General features: G+C 37.6%; 2 protein-coding genes across 2 annotated transcripts; both read left to right on the plus strand.

Moving 5' to 3' along the window:
- Positions 1 to 10619: 10619 nt before the first annotated feature.
- Positions 10620 to 14644, plus strand: LOC136800776 (uncharacterized). Its single transcript, XM_067057433.1, has 5 exons — positions 10620 to 11615; positions 11888 to 11987; positions 12218 to 13197; positions 13484 to 13683; positions 13879 to 14644. The coding sequence occupies exons 1-5, from the start codon at positions 10620 to 10622 to the stop codon at positions 13976 to 13978; spliced, it is 2376 nt and encodes a 791-aa protein (XP_066913534.1). The 3' UTR covers positions 13979 to 14644.
- A 210-nt stretch (positions 14645 to 14854) lies between these two features.
- On the plus strand, positions 14855 to 16521 carry LOC136800777 (uncharacterized). Its single transcript, XM_067057434.1, has 3 exons — positions 14855 to 15010; positions 15198 to 15335; positions 15592 to 16521. The coding sequence occupies exons 1-3, from the start codon at positions 14894 to 14896 to the stop codon at positions 16519 to 16521; spliced, it is 1185 nt and encodes a 394-aa protein (XP_066913535.1). The 5' UTR covers positions 14855 to 14893.
- Positions 16522 to 17777: the final 1256 nt, after the last annotated feature.

Below are 17777 nucleotides of genomic sequence, written 5' to 3' on the forward strand. Positions count from 1 at the left end.
TCCAAACCTCCCAAATATTCCAGTTCTCGTCATGACAACGTGCAATACGTTTGACCATACAATGGTCCATCAACAAATGCTAAAGATTTCAAATCACTTCCGTCAACACATCGAACATATTCTGGGTCCTTTGACAGGACCATCATCTGATGGAGATAGCCGTAGGCGAAAGATGTTTCTCCAATTGATGCGGAGTAAAGATGGCACAAGATTCCAGCCAATACCAACAGAACTTGGTTTCGTCCTGACATGTGAAAAGGTACGATTATCAGATAGTTCCTGCATAATTAATTGGTTGATTATTAGGGAGAGAACATTTAGTTTTGAACCTCTAGGGGTAAGATTAAGGTTACCGTCCTCGTTTTAGATGTGTTTTGTGGCTTGTTGAACAGCTTAACTTCTCTATATCTCAATTAGACCATAATGATTAGAACACGATTATCAATCCCATTTAGGAAATCCAAGAATCTGGATACACGATTCGCAACAACTGCGATCAGGATTCAATTCACAACCACAAGAAATTGGTCAATCATCTTGACCACCGTTCACGGTCAATGCGCATGGGATCAAATATTGTCCACTTGAACCACGTACGTGCTGTGTACGAACGATTTGATTTCCATGAACACGGGCTAACATCAAACGATATTGATCGAAGCGACAAACAAAACTGGCGTTCAGCTCAAAGAATTACATTTTCATGCATCCAAAAACTCATGAAGAAGTTGGATAACCCATGCAACACGGGAACAACTGTTTACCTTGAAATGGTGTGGATGTATGTTGAGGTTAGAGTTACTAACATTTCAGTGAATTTATTTTCTCCTACTGTAGGTTCTTATTTTAACATTATTAATTTGGTGAAACAATAAGAACTTGATGAACAAATTTGAAAGATTTTGTTACAAATTCAAGTCACGCATCATTCAAACACGTAATGATAACGACTTTTAAATTCAATCTTAGATTTTTCACAGCGTTGTTGCCAGTTTGGTGGAGAGGATCAAATATGCATCTGCTGTGTCACATTTCCTCGCTATTTGGCAGAATTGGATCAGACGAACGCCAAAGCTTAAACTGAAAGACAACTTTATCTCCGGTCAAAGTTATATCGATGTGATATTATCATGTCACTCTGCTGTCAACATCATCATATTCATGAGGGATAATATGCCAAATACTCCTTGTCATCTGTCAGAAGCTGGAACAGATTGCTGTGAGACAACCTTCAGCTCCCTCGGACAATGGGTCGGGAATCATCACAATTATACCCTCCTTGACATGATCCGGAATTTATCACATCAGGTGCGCATGGAACAACTACGTGCTGATCCAAAAGGGCCAAAGTTTGCAAAGCCTCACCCGAAAGGTGAATCTATTTGGCAGAAACAACAGGAAGACGGTTATTTGAAGGTGGATTTGACAAAATACCCAACAGAAGTTGAAGAGCTGGTAGCATGGCAAGAAGGTATGGCTTATTTACATCTAAATTCAGATGTCACGTTCTTCTTATATCTCATTTAGATTTCGTAGAATTATATTGTTAAAATAGTAAACGGCTCTAATCATTAAATTATTTCCTTTTCAGGTATTGTTAAAGCACGTGAAATGGCTGATCTAGTTGGAATGTGTCCTGAAAACACAGTCAGTAATAAATTACCACCTTACCACGACAACGACAAATGGTTCTACCAGCCCTTTCATGAAAAACACAACACGCTAAATCCGTTCACATCTACCGAATCGATTGAAAGTGACTTGTTTGAGGAAGACGATATTGATCAGGTCATGGAGGGAACAACATCCGTGTCAGCTTTTGGAGAAGAGATGGAAATTTTACCTACTCCCGAAGACCTTTTATCAAGATCTGTGTTAAATGACCGTCCAGAAACAACAAAAACCATCGATCCAACTGTCAATATACCGGGTAGGAGCCAAAAGATCTACAAGTCAAAGCTGATAAATATGCTGAATCAGGACCCAAAACTTTCAAAGAAACGCTTAACACGTGTAAGGTATGTATCCCATTCCTTCTTTATGTTTTATTTGTTTGTTGGTATCATCTTTAGGACCGACTTTACTGTAAGACTAAAGAAATACTGAAATTCCATCGAAATAGTTTGCTCGTCTCAAAAGTTGATCTCTACCTTATTTTATGTATGTATTCCTTAAGTAATAAACCTCCGACTCAGACGGTATTAACATTTGTTTTTAGGCAACGGCAAGAGTTTACCCGTAAATCTGACAAAATCAATCAAATTACCACAAGTGAGAATGTGGCTTTATTTTCCGAATTCGCCTTCATCGAACGTCTAACTTTGGATTTTCAAATCGGTATGATAGAGAGGATAAAATGTAGTGGAGTCGAGTACAAACGTCCTGAACCTCTCAACTCAGCAAAGAAAAAGGATTTGTCTGTGATCATATCAGTTTATAAAAAGAGCACCGACGAGGGTCCGGATATCCTTTTTTCGAATAAGGAAAGGAAGCTACGCACCATTCCATTCAGTGACCTTCTCTGTGAAGTCGTTCTGCAATCAACAGAGAGTTCACAGCTCAGACTCTGTCCAACAGATCGGCTTCACTTAGATTCCCTCATTAAATCGAGATTCAGATCGAAAGGAGTAACACCAACAACCACAGAATTGGAGAACTCAACGCAAGACGAAAACAACAGTATTCAGCTTGATAATGATGGTACCGTTCGGATGACTGTAGAACCTGTTGCGAATGATGGGAATACGAGACGTTCAAAAAGAGTTCGCACTGTTAGAGTAATGAATGAGTAACTGAGAAGAAACGTTTTTTTTTACTTTTTTTCCATTATCATATGACTGATAAATTCATTCTCTGATCCTTTATAATATTCTTAATTTCTTCCGTATTTATCCTTCATTTGTCCCATCATTTGAAAAACCAATAGTTACTAAAAACAAATGAAAACAAGGCTAAATATTGCAGTTTCATCCTATAGGTAATAAAGGCTTCGATCTGTTTTAGTTAATTTTTATCTTTAGCTTATATTTTACCCTTATAGAGTTTTTTATGTTTTAAGGATATAGTAGTACGTTAACGATCAATTCTATGATTTCGATATTGTAAAGCTAATGAGCAATATTGAATGATGTTTTAACTAATTGATTTAATATAATACTATCATCAATCCTAAATTCAAAAATGAAATCTGTTATTGACTATATAATTCTAATCAATAATTTACTTTAGGCGAAAAACTAGGATGCACTGTAAGGGTATTGTAATCCGACGATAAATGCACTGTAAGGGTGTCTTTTTCGATGAAAATCAGTGCACTGTAAGGGTGCGATTTTGAAAGCCGATTTTTAGCCCACACATACCGTCAGTTCAAAATCCGACTGCCCCCCCCCCCCCGGGCAGAACATACACTCCCAACTCTACTTTCTTGGTAACTCTCTGTTGAAGAATCAAGAGGTTTGGGGATGAGGAAAATTGCTAAAATTATTGCATAAAAAAGGTCAAACTTCTAAGATACTGTACAGAGGCGGGTCTGGAAATTTGGAAGGGTGGTTCAAAATTTTCAAAATTTTGGCTAAGGGCGTAACGCCCTCTCAAAGGGGGCGTATTTTTCGTTCGATATTAAACCACCCTTCCTTGTGCGGTTTATTACTGGCGAAGTTTGAACACTGCGTTAGCTTATATAGACGAAAAGGGGGGGGGGGGGTATGTACCAAGTTTTTAATTTTCATTTCTCTTGTTTAGATATATGTGGTCGAAAAAGCCCAGCACTGGCAATATTAAAGAAGGAGATTTTCTTAGCTCTATATTTATGCTATATAGTACCATAACTTAACTAAGCGGACATGGAAATTATTCGACTCAATATGGTTATGGAGGCATTCGAGTAAATGTGTTTCGAGACTTTATATACATTTTATACTAATGGCGTGCAAGTTATTTTCGTTTTTAACAATACTCTGTCTGTATCTATCAATATAATACAATGTTTTAATAAATGTAAATAAAAATAGTATTTTATTTGATCGGATTAAATTTTTAAAGCATAAAAGTCGATCCCAGAAGACTTCCTCTTTTCCTTCTTCTTCTTCTATTCATCATATTATATAAATATATTATATATAGTATACATAAAATAAAACTTTAAAATATAGTACTCTTTTAAATATGTTGTTACTTAAAATATATTTACGGTACATATGTACATAAAATCGACATAAATTGACGTCTTTTCGATCTCTTTGACTTACAATGCCGTGCATAATATATTGATAATTTTGGAATCATTACTACTGAGAAACAAGCTCCCCCCTCCCCCTTACTACAATGCTGATGGGTTAGTCAGCCACTGCAATTTTTCAATTAATACGCACCCAGCATTGTAGTAGGGGGGAAGGGGGGGAAACCTGGTTGAATGAACTTGATTTTTAGAAAATTATCATATATTATGCACAGTATTGTCTATTTTTTTAAAAAAAATTTCGACAGGACTGACCCCTAGTGCATGCCGAAATTTTTTTTTTAAATCGATCCTACATTGCTCTGCACGTGGCCGTCAGTCTGTTTTTCTAAAATGGCGCCGATTTTTCCATAATGGCGGACTTAAAAAACAACAAATCACAGCAAAACTCGTGAAATCATCTTTGATAAGCAGTAAAAGTAAAACTAGCTAACTATAAATAGCTTTTCTAACTTTAATGTGCCCAATACTATTTACATAAGTCCAACACTGTGAAAAGGGATAACAAATGGAATAAAAACAATCCAAAAATCTGGCTATAACACATAATATACATATTTACATTTTAGTGAATATAAAAAAATCAGAATAATAATGGACGATCTATCTTTTGATGATGAAAACCTTGCCCTAGAGTTTGATACTGATGATGGATCACTTTCTCCGGGTGTAGTAACGATAGTAACACCAACCACACCGATCAACCCAACTTTGTTGAGTGATACAGATTGTGACTTTCCTGAGGAGGAGGAGGTAGTGAAAAAACCGGACGGGTCCAGGGAGACTTATCTTGTTACCTATTCCAGGGCTGATGTTGTGAAGGTGCAAGGCCGACAACAATTTGGGGAAATGGTGGCGGCAGAGTTCAATAGGAACGATGACGTAGTGGAGTATTGGGGCTGTTCTGCAGAAATTCATCGCGCTGTTGGCATTCATTACCACTTGTCAATAAAGCTGAAGAAGAAGCGTAGATTTGCCGAAGTGAGAAAGCGTTTGAAAAGGATTCACGGTATTGATGTTGACTTTACATTTTTTGCAAATTATCATGACACCTACACATACATGAGGAAGTTCGACCCCCACTTTGTTGTCAGCCCAAACCACCTAGTTTTAGACAATCCCCCACGCACTTTACAAGCTTCAAGAAAAGTCTCTAAACAGAAAGCACCCAACTCTCCGCAGGCTGGACCGTCCAAAAAGAAAAAGGCCAAACCCTACGTCCCCCCACGTCTCACCCCAGGACAAGTTTGTAAAATTGTGCGCGCCAATGACATTGAGAGTGAGGATGAGTTGTACGCCTTTGCAGATGAGCAGGCCAGTGTAGGGAAAGAAGATCTGTTGGATTATGTGTATGCCAAGCCGAGTTTAAAACACCACTCTGACATTCTCACAACAGTTAAACGAGTTAAAAATTCACGACACAGGGTTGCAAGGAAAAAAAAGTCTCCCTTAAAAATTCTTGAAGAGGCAAAGAGTTTGCCGTGTGAGGCAAACCCTGTCACTGGTGCTCTTTGCGAAGGACTCTTTTTGAAATCTGCACTTGAGGTTCTTGCGCACAACAACATCTCGCAAAAAACATTTTCGGACATAGTTTTGAACACTTTGACATATGGTCGAGGGAAGGGCCGCAACCTTATGATCATTGGTAAAACCAATTGCGCCAAAACGTTCATTCTGAGCCCCCTAACCAAAATCTACGACTGCTTCATGACACCGGCCAAGGGCAATTTCAATTGGGTGAGTGCACCAAAAAAGGAAGTGATTTTTCTGAACGACGATATGACAAGGACGGTGATGATAAGGTAATGGCCTGGAGCACGTTTCTCAACTTCCTGGATGGTTCTACCATTAACGTACCCACACCCAAGAACAACCACCCAGCAGATATTGAGTGGTCCGCTAGACAACCGGTGTTTGCGACTGCGGAACAAAAAATTGTGAGGGTGGTCAACGGGGAATTTATTGCCGGGGAGACAGACCAGATGAACGAGCGCTGGGAGTATCTCAGGTTTAATCATCAGTTTTTAAAGGAAAAAAAACAACATCAATTACAATATCACCCCTTGTGGTGCCTGTTTTGCAAAACTCATTTTGGATGTGTAATCGAATCGAAACATCTTTGGCATGTTAACAGGCCTCGTTGGTTGTGTTCTGTTGGGTTGTTGTTTATTATTCTCCTCAACTTCATAACTTTCTCATAGAGAAAGTTACTGTTTTGTTAACTGTTCCACGGTGGACGGCGGGTACCGTTGAAAGAAATAAGAAATATAATTTTTTTAAAGGTTTTTATTTTTTGACGGTACCCACCGTCCACCGTTGGAAATTTTTTTAAGCCTCAATAACTGTTTTTTACCGAAACTTATATTTTTGTTAAATGTTCCACGGTGGATGGTGGGTACCGTTGAAAGAAATAAGAAATATATTTTTTTTAAAGGTTTTTATTTTTTGACGGTACCCACCGTCCACCGTTGGAAAATTATTTTTTAAGTCAAACGTGGTTAGACGTTGTAATTGAAGTGTTGTAATTGATGTTGATAATCTAGTAGAAAGATTTATTTTAACAGGCGCTGTCCTGGTTTTCATTGCGCTATTTAAAGGCATTAAATCCTGTACATAGACTCATTGTGTTATTTATTTCTAAGCTATAAATTGATAATAAAAAAATATTTACTTCTCAGTACTTTGTTCTTTGTCCGCCATTCTTGATGATCAGGTTTATGCGTTTGTCCATGCTGTCGATGATTTTGTTAATGGTCTCCACGGGAAAATCCCTCATTGTCTTCTGGACCCGGGCAACAAATTCCTCTTGTGTTTCAGAAATAATCTTTTGTTCTAGTGCCTGTCTCTTCAATTGTTTACCAACAAGATGGAAAAAGTTCTCTATTGGGTTAATGTCTGGGGATCTTGCGGGAATACAAAACAAATGTCCTCCTAGACGGTCAATCGCTCGTCTGCCTCGACTTGAATTCTGTACTGGACAACCGTCTTGCAGGATTCGTTTGGCCTTTGGGTTGTTGCTCAAGTTAAAGGCAAGGGGAAAATCACGTCTCACCATCCGTGCAAATTTGTACCCGTTCAGACGAAACTCAAATTCTTTGCACATCACTACCCCTTTGTCATATGAGATTGCCACCATGAACTTCTTTTGTGTGGTACCCTCTTTTTGCCCTTTTGTTGTGCAGCCAAACGTCAAGCCTTCAGTCTTTTTCCTCCATTCCCTTGCGGTTGGGGTGTGTGCCTGGTCCAGCGGGTTTTTTTTGTACACAAAGCCGGTGGCATCCAGGTAAAAACTGATACCCTCTTTCCAAAAGTCTGCTCCCAACCCTAAACGCTTGACCTTCTTGGCAAACTTCAGCCTCTTTTCCAGATCCTTCTGTTTCAAAATTCCCTTTCTCCTGGTAGTGCGGTGACCGTATCCCATTCTCCTTAAGTACCGCCGAAAAGTTGAGTTGCTCGTCTTTGTACCCGTGCTGTGCGCTTGCAGTCGAATCGATGAAAAGGTGCCATCTGTATTCCTCAATATAGAGATCTGTCGCTTAACTGACCTAAGGTCCCGCTCATCCAGTAAACTTGGCCTACCTTTGTTCAGCTTACGTCTGTCAGCTGGATCTGTTCCATCAAGGGGAATCCTTGCGTGCCGGTAGAGAGTAGGTGCCGGAATGTTCGCAAAGCCAGGGAATGTCTTCTTGTCCTCGATTATACGGCTGACCTTGACACCACCAAACTGGACAAGAGCTCTAAGTTGACAAGACTGATTCTCGGTCAACTTCTTTCTCTCCGCCATCTTTGTTGTTTATATTTTATTTTTGTTTTTATTTTCATTTCTATTTCTGATATCTTTCCTATGAAAAAGAAACAAATATGTGTCAGTATAACAACAACAAATGCTTTTAATTGTAATGTCCATCTCAAATTATGCAATTTATTATACATCCTGACCCTCCACCCCAGCCCCCACGCCCCCCAGCAGGCCTACGACAAAGAGCACTAGTACAAGGCACCCTATGAAAGACCTAAGCACTCATGATCATAACAAATTCAAGTCAAAAAAAATTCAAACCTGCGTAAAAAAATTCTAAGTCCATAAAAAATAGAGACAATGCCGTGCATAATATATTGATAATTTTGGAATCATTACTACTGAGAAACAAGCTCCCCCCTCCCCCTTACTACAATGCTGATGGGTTAGTCAGCCACTGCAATTTTTCAATTAATACGCACCCAGCATTGTAGTAGGGGGGAAGGGGGGGAAACCTGGTTGAATGAACTTGATTTTTAGAAAATTATCATATATTATGCACAGTATTGTCTATTTTTTTAAAAAAAATTTCGATAGGACTGACCCCTAGTGCATGCCGAAATTTTTTTATTAAATCGATCCTACATTGCTCTGCACGTGGCCGTCAGTCTGTTTTTCTAAAATGGCGCCGATTTTTCCATAATGGCGGACTTAAAAAACAACAAATCACAGCAAAACTCGTGAAATCATCTTTGATAAGCAGTAAAAGTAAAACTAGCTAACTATAAATAGCTTTTCTAACTTTAATGTGCCCAATACTATTTACATAAGTCCAACACTGTGAAAAGGGATAACAAATGGAATAAAAACAATCCAAAAATCTGGCTATAACACATAATATACATATTTACATTTTAGTGAATATAAAAAAATCAGAATAATAATGGACGATCTATCTTTTGATGATGAAAACCTTGCCCTAGAGTTTGATACTGATGATGGATCACTTTCTCCGGGTGTAGTAACGATAGTAACACCAACCACACCGATCAACCCAACTTTGTTGAGTGATACAGATTGTGACTTTCCTGAGGAGGAGGAGGTAGTGAAAAAACCGGACGGGTCCAGGGAGACTTATCTTGTTACCTATTCCAGGGCTGATGTTGTGAAGGTGCAAGGCCGACAACAATTTGGGGAAATGGTGGCGGCAGAGTTCAATAGGAACGATGACGTAGTGGAGTATTGGGGCTGTTCTGCAGAAATTCATCGCGCTGTTGGCATTCATTACCACTTGTCCATAAAGCTGAAGAAGAAGCGTAGATTTGCCGAAGTGAGAAAGCGTTTGAAAAGGATTCACGGTATTGATGTTGACTTTACATTTTTTGCAAATTATCATGACACCTACACATACATGAGGAAGTTCGACCCCCACTTTGTTGTCAGCCCAAACCACCTAGTTTTAGACAATCCCCCACGCACTTTACAAGCTTCAAGAAAAGTCTCTAAACAGAAAGCACCCAACTCCCCGCAGGCTGGACCGTCCAAAAAGAAAAAGGCCAAACCCTACGTCCCCCCACGTCTCACCCCAGGACAAGTTTGTAAAATTGTGCGCGCCAATGACATTGAGAGTGAGGATGAGTTGTACGCCTTTGCAGATGAGCAGGCCAGTGTAGGGAAAGAAGATCTGTTGGATTATGTGTATGCCAAGCCGAGTTTAAAACACCACTCTGACATTCTCACAACAGTTAAACGAGTTAAAAATTCACGACACAGGGTTGCAAGGAAAAAAAAGTCTCCCTTAAAAATTCTTGAAGAGGCAAAGAGTTTGCCGTGTGAGGCAAACCCTGTCACTGGTGCTCTTTGCGAAGGACTCTTTTTGAAATCTGCACTTGAGGTTCTTGCGCACAACAACATCTCGCAAAAAACATTTTCGGACATAGTTTTGAACACTTTGACATATGGTCGAGGGAAGGGCCGCAACCTTATGATCATTGGTAAAACCAATTGCGCCAAAACGTTCATTCTGACACAGCGATCCTGCGAGGTTGCGGCTTTGCTTTCACGGCTATTTTAGGAGTTCCGCTTTTTTTCGCCTTTTTTGCAGTCTTTCCGCTATTTAACGCGACCGGGCTGTTCAAAAGCTGCATAATTCTTTTTATTTTTTGCATAATTTATTCGAGATCGCTCCCCAATCAAAATTCATGCCAAAACATTTTTTTTGTCTTTGTTATTAATCAATTTTATAGTGAGATATTACTCGGGATGAGACGGGATAGCGAGATATTTATCATTTTTAGACAACAGCCGAAAGAGAACAAAGAAAAATATTCAAGATGGCGGATGAAAACTGTAGGTATGAGCACGCGTGGAACTTTGAAGTTAGAATTCTTTGATTGAACGCCGCCTGTGTGTCTTTAAATTTCTGCTAATTATCTTGTTTTTTCTTCTTGAGGCTGGTGTCATCCTCATTAGGGAATTTACATCAGCTGACTTTTTGATTGTTTATAATTTATCTTAGTTTAGTGTGGAATTTTTACTGGTATCTTTATTATGAAAACAGTGCTCTACGAGTGAAGTCATTGGTGTATATAGATGTATTAAAGTTCAGAATCAGGTAAATCTGTCAGATTTAATAATTAAATAATGGATAGTTTTCTTAATAAAAAAGAGTTAAAAGTATACTGGCTTGCTTGTTTGGCTCCTGGAATTCCTGTGAAAGGAGATCCCACATGGCAATGTAGGAACGGCATCCCATTCCATGATGGGTACAAGGCAGCGCGCCTAGTCAAAGGAGATGAACACTTTTACAAAGTAACTGTTACCATCACAAAGTCTGCACTTGGCATCCCCCTCTTTGGCGCATTTGCTCAAAAAGTACATTTAGATGAAAATAAACTAGTTCATCTTCTGGACGAGAAATATGTCGAACAAATATCCTCGAAATCCATCAGTCCAGTTGGGAATGGTATTCTCGCCAAACTTAATATTGAAACCAGTACAAATTGGTCTGGCAAAAGATTTTTTGGGCTTAATAGAGCAGATGTGAAGAGCATCTTTAAAAATTTATCATCAACAACATCTACTGCTGCGTCATCAACCAAATCCATTCCGCCAAATTCAACGTCAACCGTTCCGTCAACCTTGTCTACCCCGTCAACTTTGCCGCAGTCATCCGTTTCGTTAACACCCGTTTGTTCATCAACATCAACATTAACTTCCTCTGTTGCAACATCTTCTTCAAAACCCTCATCAGTTACAGTTGACTTAACTGACTTTCATTTAAATGATTTATGCTCTTGGTTGGGGGTTCAAAAATGGGGAAAAGCTGTAACTGGGGAATTTGCCCATCTTTACCAGAAAGAACATCATGGGACAGTTTATCGACTGAACGAAGGCTTTACCTCTATTATGGGTGTAAAGTGTAAATCAGAGAAAAATGTTTTGGTTACGTGTGAAGTATTGAAATCCGGACATGTCCCTTTATTTGTGTGTAAAGGAGATGATCGGTATGTTAAGTCTGAAAGCATTTCTATTGCAGTGAAAACTATTTTACGAGATATAGATGCATTGACAAAGCATAATGCATCAGGATATGAATTTTTCGGATTTCATCGCAAAGAAGTTTTGAACGAATTAAAGGTAAACAAACATGGTGCGGAGAATATTAATCGACATCAAGCATTAATTGACATTTTATCAATCCGAAATCGTAACGCTGGACCAACAAGTAATCTGAAGTCAAAACAAGCAATGAACAAGCGTCATCAAAAAGTTGATTCAATTGTTGAATTTGCCACATTTGGCGATCTAAAAAGTAATGTATACTTTTGTTTTTATTTAATTGAATTCAATTCAAAGTCCAATTTTTAGTCATAAAAGGTCCATAATGAGTCATGTGATATTGCCTACAGATGGATTTCTATGTTTTGATTTTGTACGGGCAGACTGATGCGGGCGGGCGATCGTTCTTGATTATTGGAGGCAAAATGACTTATGATGATTTATATGGAGGCGAGTGAATATCAATGAAATATTTGATAATACCGGTCATATCTCTTTGAAATTTATGAATGGTAAGCCTTTACCTCTGAGAAAACATACTAAAATTTCTTTTCAAAAGTCCTACCAGAGAATTTGTTGCTACAAAAAAATCTGCTTGCCTCCAGCTTATGTTATGGTCTTTTTGCCGCCAAAAAATTTGGGTGGTAAGTAATTTTCCTTTTCCTGTTATTACATTTCAGGCTACGTTTCTTATTTGCTAGAGAATCACTATGACATCGTGGAAGAAACCATTGTTGAAAATTCTGACATTTTGCAAAAACTTAGCAAAAAGATTTTGAAAAATTTGCCTCCACGAGAAATTGCTGTTGAGGAAAGTGCACTATTGATCCTCAGTCGAACTGACTTAACACAGCGTGGTTACAAAAATTTAAAACAAATCATGAAAGCGCAAAAGGTTATCCTTGCATCCTACAGCAATGTCCAGTCATATTTAAAAACGCTTGACATTGGTAAATTGAAACGCTCATTCTGCAATTGCCCGGATGATGAATGTCTGTCTGTGTGCAGTGACATTGAAGATTCATTGAGACTTTTTCTTTCAAATGATTTCTGGAAATCAAAATTAGTTTTTCCATCATTCGATGTTCAAAAACCTTTATTTGAGAAGCTGAAGAGTCTGAATGAAAATCTTTATGGGCATCTTGATTGTGAAAATAGGACTTTATTTCTGAGACTGACGGGTGATAATTTCCGAGCAGCCTGTAAACAGCCAACAGAGCAGATTTCCTACTCACTGCTCAACAACCACACAATGTTGCATTCCCCGTATGGCCAGATAATCGACTCACTCTGGCGCGGTTCAGAGTCAAGGTTAAATGTTGAAATACACACTAAAGAACATTTTGAATCAGTCAAAAACCTTCTCAATCAGGGTATAACTATTGGTGAAGAAACCTTCAATGTTCTGCCAATTTTATGTGCAGATCTCAGTTTTGTCAAAGAAATTGTTGGCAAATGTTCGTCAACAAGTTTGTACGGCTGTTTGTACTGCAAGAAAAAGATATCATCATGGGACAGCAAGGACTGCACGCAAGCAGAAAGATGCACCATGGAGGAAATGTTTTCAGCAGGATGTAGCGGAGAGGCACTTTTGGGAAGAAACCCTGATCATAGCAGCAAAAAGTTTAAAGATTTCCAGCAGAATAATTTTGGTCAATACGTTAGTAAAGTGTTTTTTTAGTATGTCATTTCCTTGAGATCCTGTCTAAATTGGTTACGAGGGATTATTTTTTCTGCACGATGTCCTAATTTGAAATTCTTTGTAGAATTAAATTTTTGCGGATTCATGAGGTTCTGTAAATTATTTGGCCATTGTTATTTTGAATTTGAAAAATTGTTTTGGGAACTAAATTTTACGATTTGGGACGAAGTCCAAAAAAACGTGCAAAATTTAGTTCCCATTGACATATTCGTTAAATGATGAATTTAAATGAATTTCTTTTCAGGGGAAACCATTATTGGATGCAGTGGAGATGAAATTGATCGTTCCTTGCGGGTTACATCTAATTCTAGCCCACCATCGATATCTATGGGGATACATGTTTGACATTGTTGTAAACCGAAAACAAGGTGATTTGGTCCCAACAGCCTTACGTAAAATTGACTGCCACTACTTAGCCCTCCAAATTGAGACGTACTTCAAAAAGTAAGTATATTTAACTTCATTTACTTCAATTTTAGGTTTGCGGATGGAAAAGTTTGAGATACTTCTGCTCAAATTCATGGAAACCTCTTTTCACAGAATCTGGGTTGACAGTCCCACCTATTCTTTTTTTTTTAATGTTGCAATTATATATACCTTGTTTTTGAAAAATTACGTGTTTTTTTTTTACCTTTATAGTAAAAAGAAACATTACGATGGAAGTGCTACCTTAAAAATGATCGGTCAGGACTGTAAGCAGTTTGAGGCTAATATCGATAAATTTATTCATGTGTTTTGAAATCGGGTGAAGAGATTTCTGATGGAAGTTTTGAAAAGATGCGAAATGTCATCAAGCTGTATCGGTTATTCCGTGATCTCGCAATTGATATCAGAGCCACAAAAGTTGACATGGAACGCGTCAAAAGTTTCAAAACACGTGCCGAGAAGTTTTTTCAACACTTTAAAAGTAGTTGTCCTGGAATGTCAACCGGTCGCAAACCTTATTTGCACATTTTGAGAGAGCATGTTGGAGAATTTATGGAATTTTGGGCTGAAATTGGTTGGGGATATGGCTTTTTTAATTGCAATGGAGGTGAGCATCTTAACAAATGCATAAAGAATTTGGAGCTGCATAATACAAATTTTGATGATGACCGGTTCAAAACAATCATGCGACACCTCAGAGTAAAGCAGTTCCACTATCCTGAGAGTATTTTTTCTAGTGCAGAAAAAAATGTGACTTGTTCCAGATGCAAAGAAAAAGGTCACACCAAGAAAAATAAAAATTGTAGACTCCACCCTGATCAACCATCACCCCATATTGATGATTCCGATAATGAAGACGGAAGTGGATCTTGATTAATCTTAATTTTATTTACTTACTTTACTAATTTCAGAATGTTTGCAGTCAGATCCTTTAAAATTTTATTATTTCATTCATTTTAATGAAAACATAGACTATTGTATTTTCATAATGTGTCTTTTCTGTTTCCTAATAATAGTTTTCTTCTGTTTTGGTCTGTTTTACTGAATGTTTAACTCGTCTACCGACAGAAAATTAATAGGAAGGGGGCTAGTTTTTAGGCAGTGTCAACACTGTTAGACGTATCTGTTGACTAAATTATCACCTTTACTGTATCTTTACTAACAACTGAATATTTTTATCGACAGATTAAAAAATAAAAAATCATAAAAAATTTAAAACATAAGAACCATGGATGAAACTGCAACACTTATCACCGAATTGCTTGGTATAATTCCGAAGGCTACAGACAAAAAAGGAAAAAAGAAGCTTCGCAGAACAAAGACAAGATTAGCAGACGCTTTAGAGGTTAGTTTCCTTTATTTGTTGTGTATTTGATTGGTATTAACAGGCCTTTGTGTGTATGCAGCATGGTTATTCATGGTTATTCAAACCAAGAAGACACTATGCCTTTTACAGAACTTTTAAGATGTTGCAACTCAGACAGCTATTTGAGTTTTGTTGGTAATCATAATTTTCTTATTTTAAATTTCAGAAAGATATCAAAACTTTACTGGAAACAAAATCCATTACTCAAATCAGAGATCAACTATGGGATGGAATATATCAAAAATTTAGAAAGAATGATTCTACAAACCAAGAAAGCCAAGAAATGAACCTACCATCTCAAAAGGTATATGGCTAATGTATAATTTTTTTTTTTTTTACAAAATCGTAGTTGATAGTCTAATATCAAATCCTTCCTGCTCATTATTGGGAGTAGGATAGGTGTTAAAAAGGGTTGGTTGGTTAAAAAAATCCGAAAAGTGGTACGTTATTTCAAAATTAGGATGAATCTTGTTCAGATCAGATTGATGTGGTACTTTTCCTCCACTTTTAAAGTATAGAAAAAAATATTTTATCTTTTTAACTCTATTATTATATTTCAGGAAGTTGTTCAGGATGAGCCGAGCGATTTCGAGTACTCATTGTACAATAAAATGGCCGATATAATCGTCAAAGAATCGAAACACTTTCGCCTGGCACGTCAAATCTCATTACGTGGAGCCGCAATTGGAAGTTCAGCAACCGTCAGTGGCATTTCTGGTTTCATGAATGATGAAATTGTATGCGAAGATATAGATCTTTACAAATTAGAAGATCTGGAAATCAAAAATACGCTTTTCAATTTTGCTCACTATAATGTAAAATGGGCATTATTCAAAGGAAAAGAGGTTTTGTTGAAAAGAGTTAGTTACAGCAAAATGTTGAAAAAGGAAAATTCTGCAATGGTTTTGGCTTATGAGCTGAAGATTTTGAAGTTCATCGGCTCTCACCCCAACATCGCCAGCAGTTATGGTCTTGTTGAAAATCCAGAGACACCAATGGCTATGTATGATCATTGTATTAATATGTATTTTGGGCGCTACAAATTGGTTAATCGACCTTTCAGAATTTCTCTAATCAAGGTTTTGCTTCAAGGTTTAACAAGAGCGTTAGACTTCATACATTTCAAGGACATGATTCATTTGAATATGGTAGAGGCCGCGATAGTCATGAAATTTGACCCCAACAAAATGCTGCATTACCCTGTTATCTTTGACTTTTCTTGCTGTTGTCCACAGCAGAGTGCTAAAGTCTTTGATCGACTTTTTCAAGAGAGATTTAAGTCATCCAATCATCTCCCTATTGATGTTATAAAAGGAAAGTCAGTACCTTCCTTTAGTTGTGATGTCTATAGTTTGGGTGTTTTTGTCTCTCATTTCGCGAATCACATGGATAACTCAGAGGATCAGAAGATAATTGATAGTGTCGCTATAAGCCTTTTGAATACAACTTCGGATTCCTTTCCTGACGTTTTATATAATTTTATAGAATGATTACTTTTTTGTATTTGTATTTTGACATGAAGAAAATATTCATTTCGTTTTCCATTCTACTTGCTTCTTATTTTTTTCTCAGAATCCCTATTTTTACAGTCCATAGAAGGTGAATTTATAAAACAATCGCACTTTTTTCAAAAAGAATTTTTTGAACGATTTCCCACGGCCAAGTTTTTTAAAAATGTATATTGAAAATAGTTTCAGAGAGCGACCTGTAAAGTCTGCTGCAGAACTATTTCAGAAACAATAATTTAACCACTTTTCCACTATTCTTTTTTGAAAAATGTGAAATATTTTAAGACAGTGACCTGTAGAGTCGGAATCATTGAGACCCTTTCCCACTAGAAATTGTTTTAAGAATTATAAGGTTTTGAAAATAGTTCCAGAGAGCGACCTGTAAAGTCTGCTGCAGAACTATTTCAAAAACAATAATTTAACCACTTTTCCACTATTTGTTTTGAAAAATGTGAAATATTTTAAGACAGCGACCTTTAGAGTCGGAATCATTTAGACTCTTTCCCACTAGAAAATGTTTTAAAGAATTAAGATTTTGAAAATAGTTTCAGAGAGCGACCTGTAAAGTCTGCTGCAGAGCTATTTCAAAATTTATCCCCTTTCCTACCAATGAGCTTTTGAAAAATCAGACCCTGCCCACAAATCTGTAAAGCCCGAAGGGCTACATTTGCGGCTTTTAAAGGATTTCCTACCAAAGTCACGTGACTAAAATATGCAATTTCACCGGTTTGAGAGATGTGAAATAGCGTTTGCCGCCTACTTTTTTTGATCTCGCGCTCCGAAAACAATTAAAATGCTAGATCCTATCCATCGGCACGAAATTTAAAAAGTCAATTTTTTGCTGGAGAAAGCTTAAAGTTGCCTATCTAGCCCTTCGGGCTTTACAGATATCTGTGACCCTGCCCTGAAAAAATTAAGCTTTCGTATTAATTGTTCGCCCCCTATTTCGAGTAAGGCGGTCATCGAAAAATTGTTCTGTTCGCGTCACCGCACGCTCCCATCTTACTGGCGCAATTTTTCACACTGCCCGCCCGCCCGCATGCATTTTTAACACCTGTACCGACGCGAACAGAGCAATTTTTCAATGGCCGCCTAAGGCCTTAAACTATACTTTTTTCTACCGCTTTCTTCATATCGTTTATTGATTCCCATTAAAGAGACTTTTTGCGGGAATAGGGAATGAGTGTACACAATTTTTTGGTCTATAAAAATTCTCTACTACTTATTTTTAACTGAAG

This window comes from Clytia hemisphaerica, unplaced genomic scaffold, assembly GCF_902728285.1.
Source record: "Clytia hemisphaerica strain Z4C2 unplaced genomic scaffold, Clytia hemisphaerica genome assembly, whole genome shotgun sequence".
Classification (NCBI taxonomy): Eukaryota; Metazoa; Cnidaria; class Hydrozoa; order Leptothecata; family Clytiidae; genus Clytia; species Clytia hemisphaerica.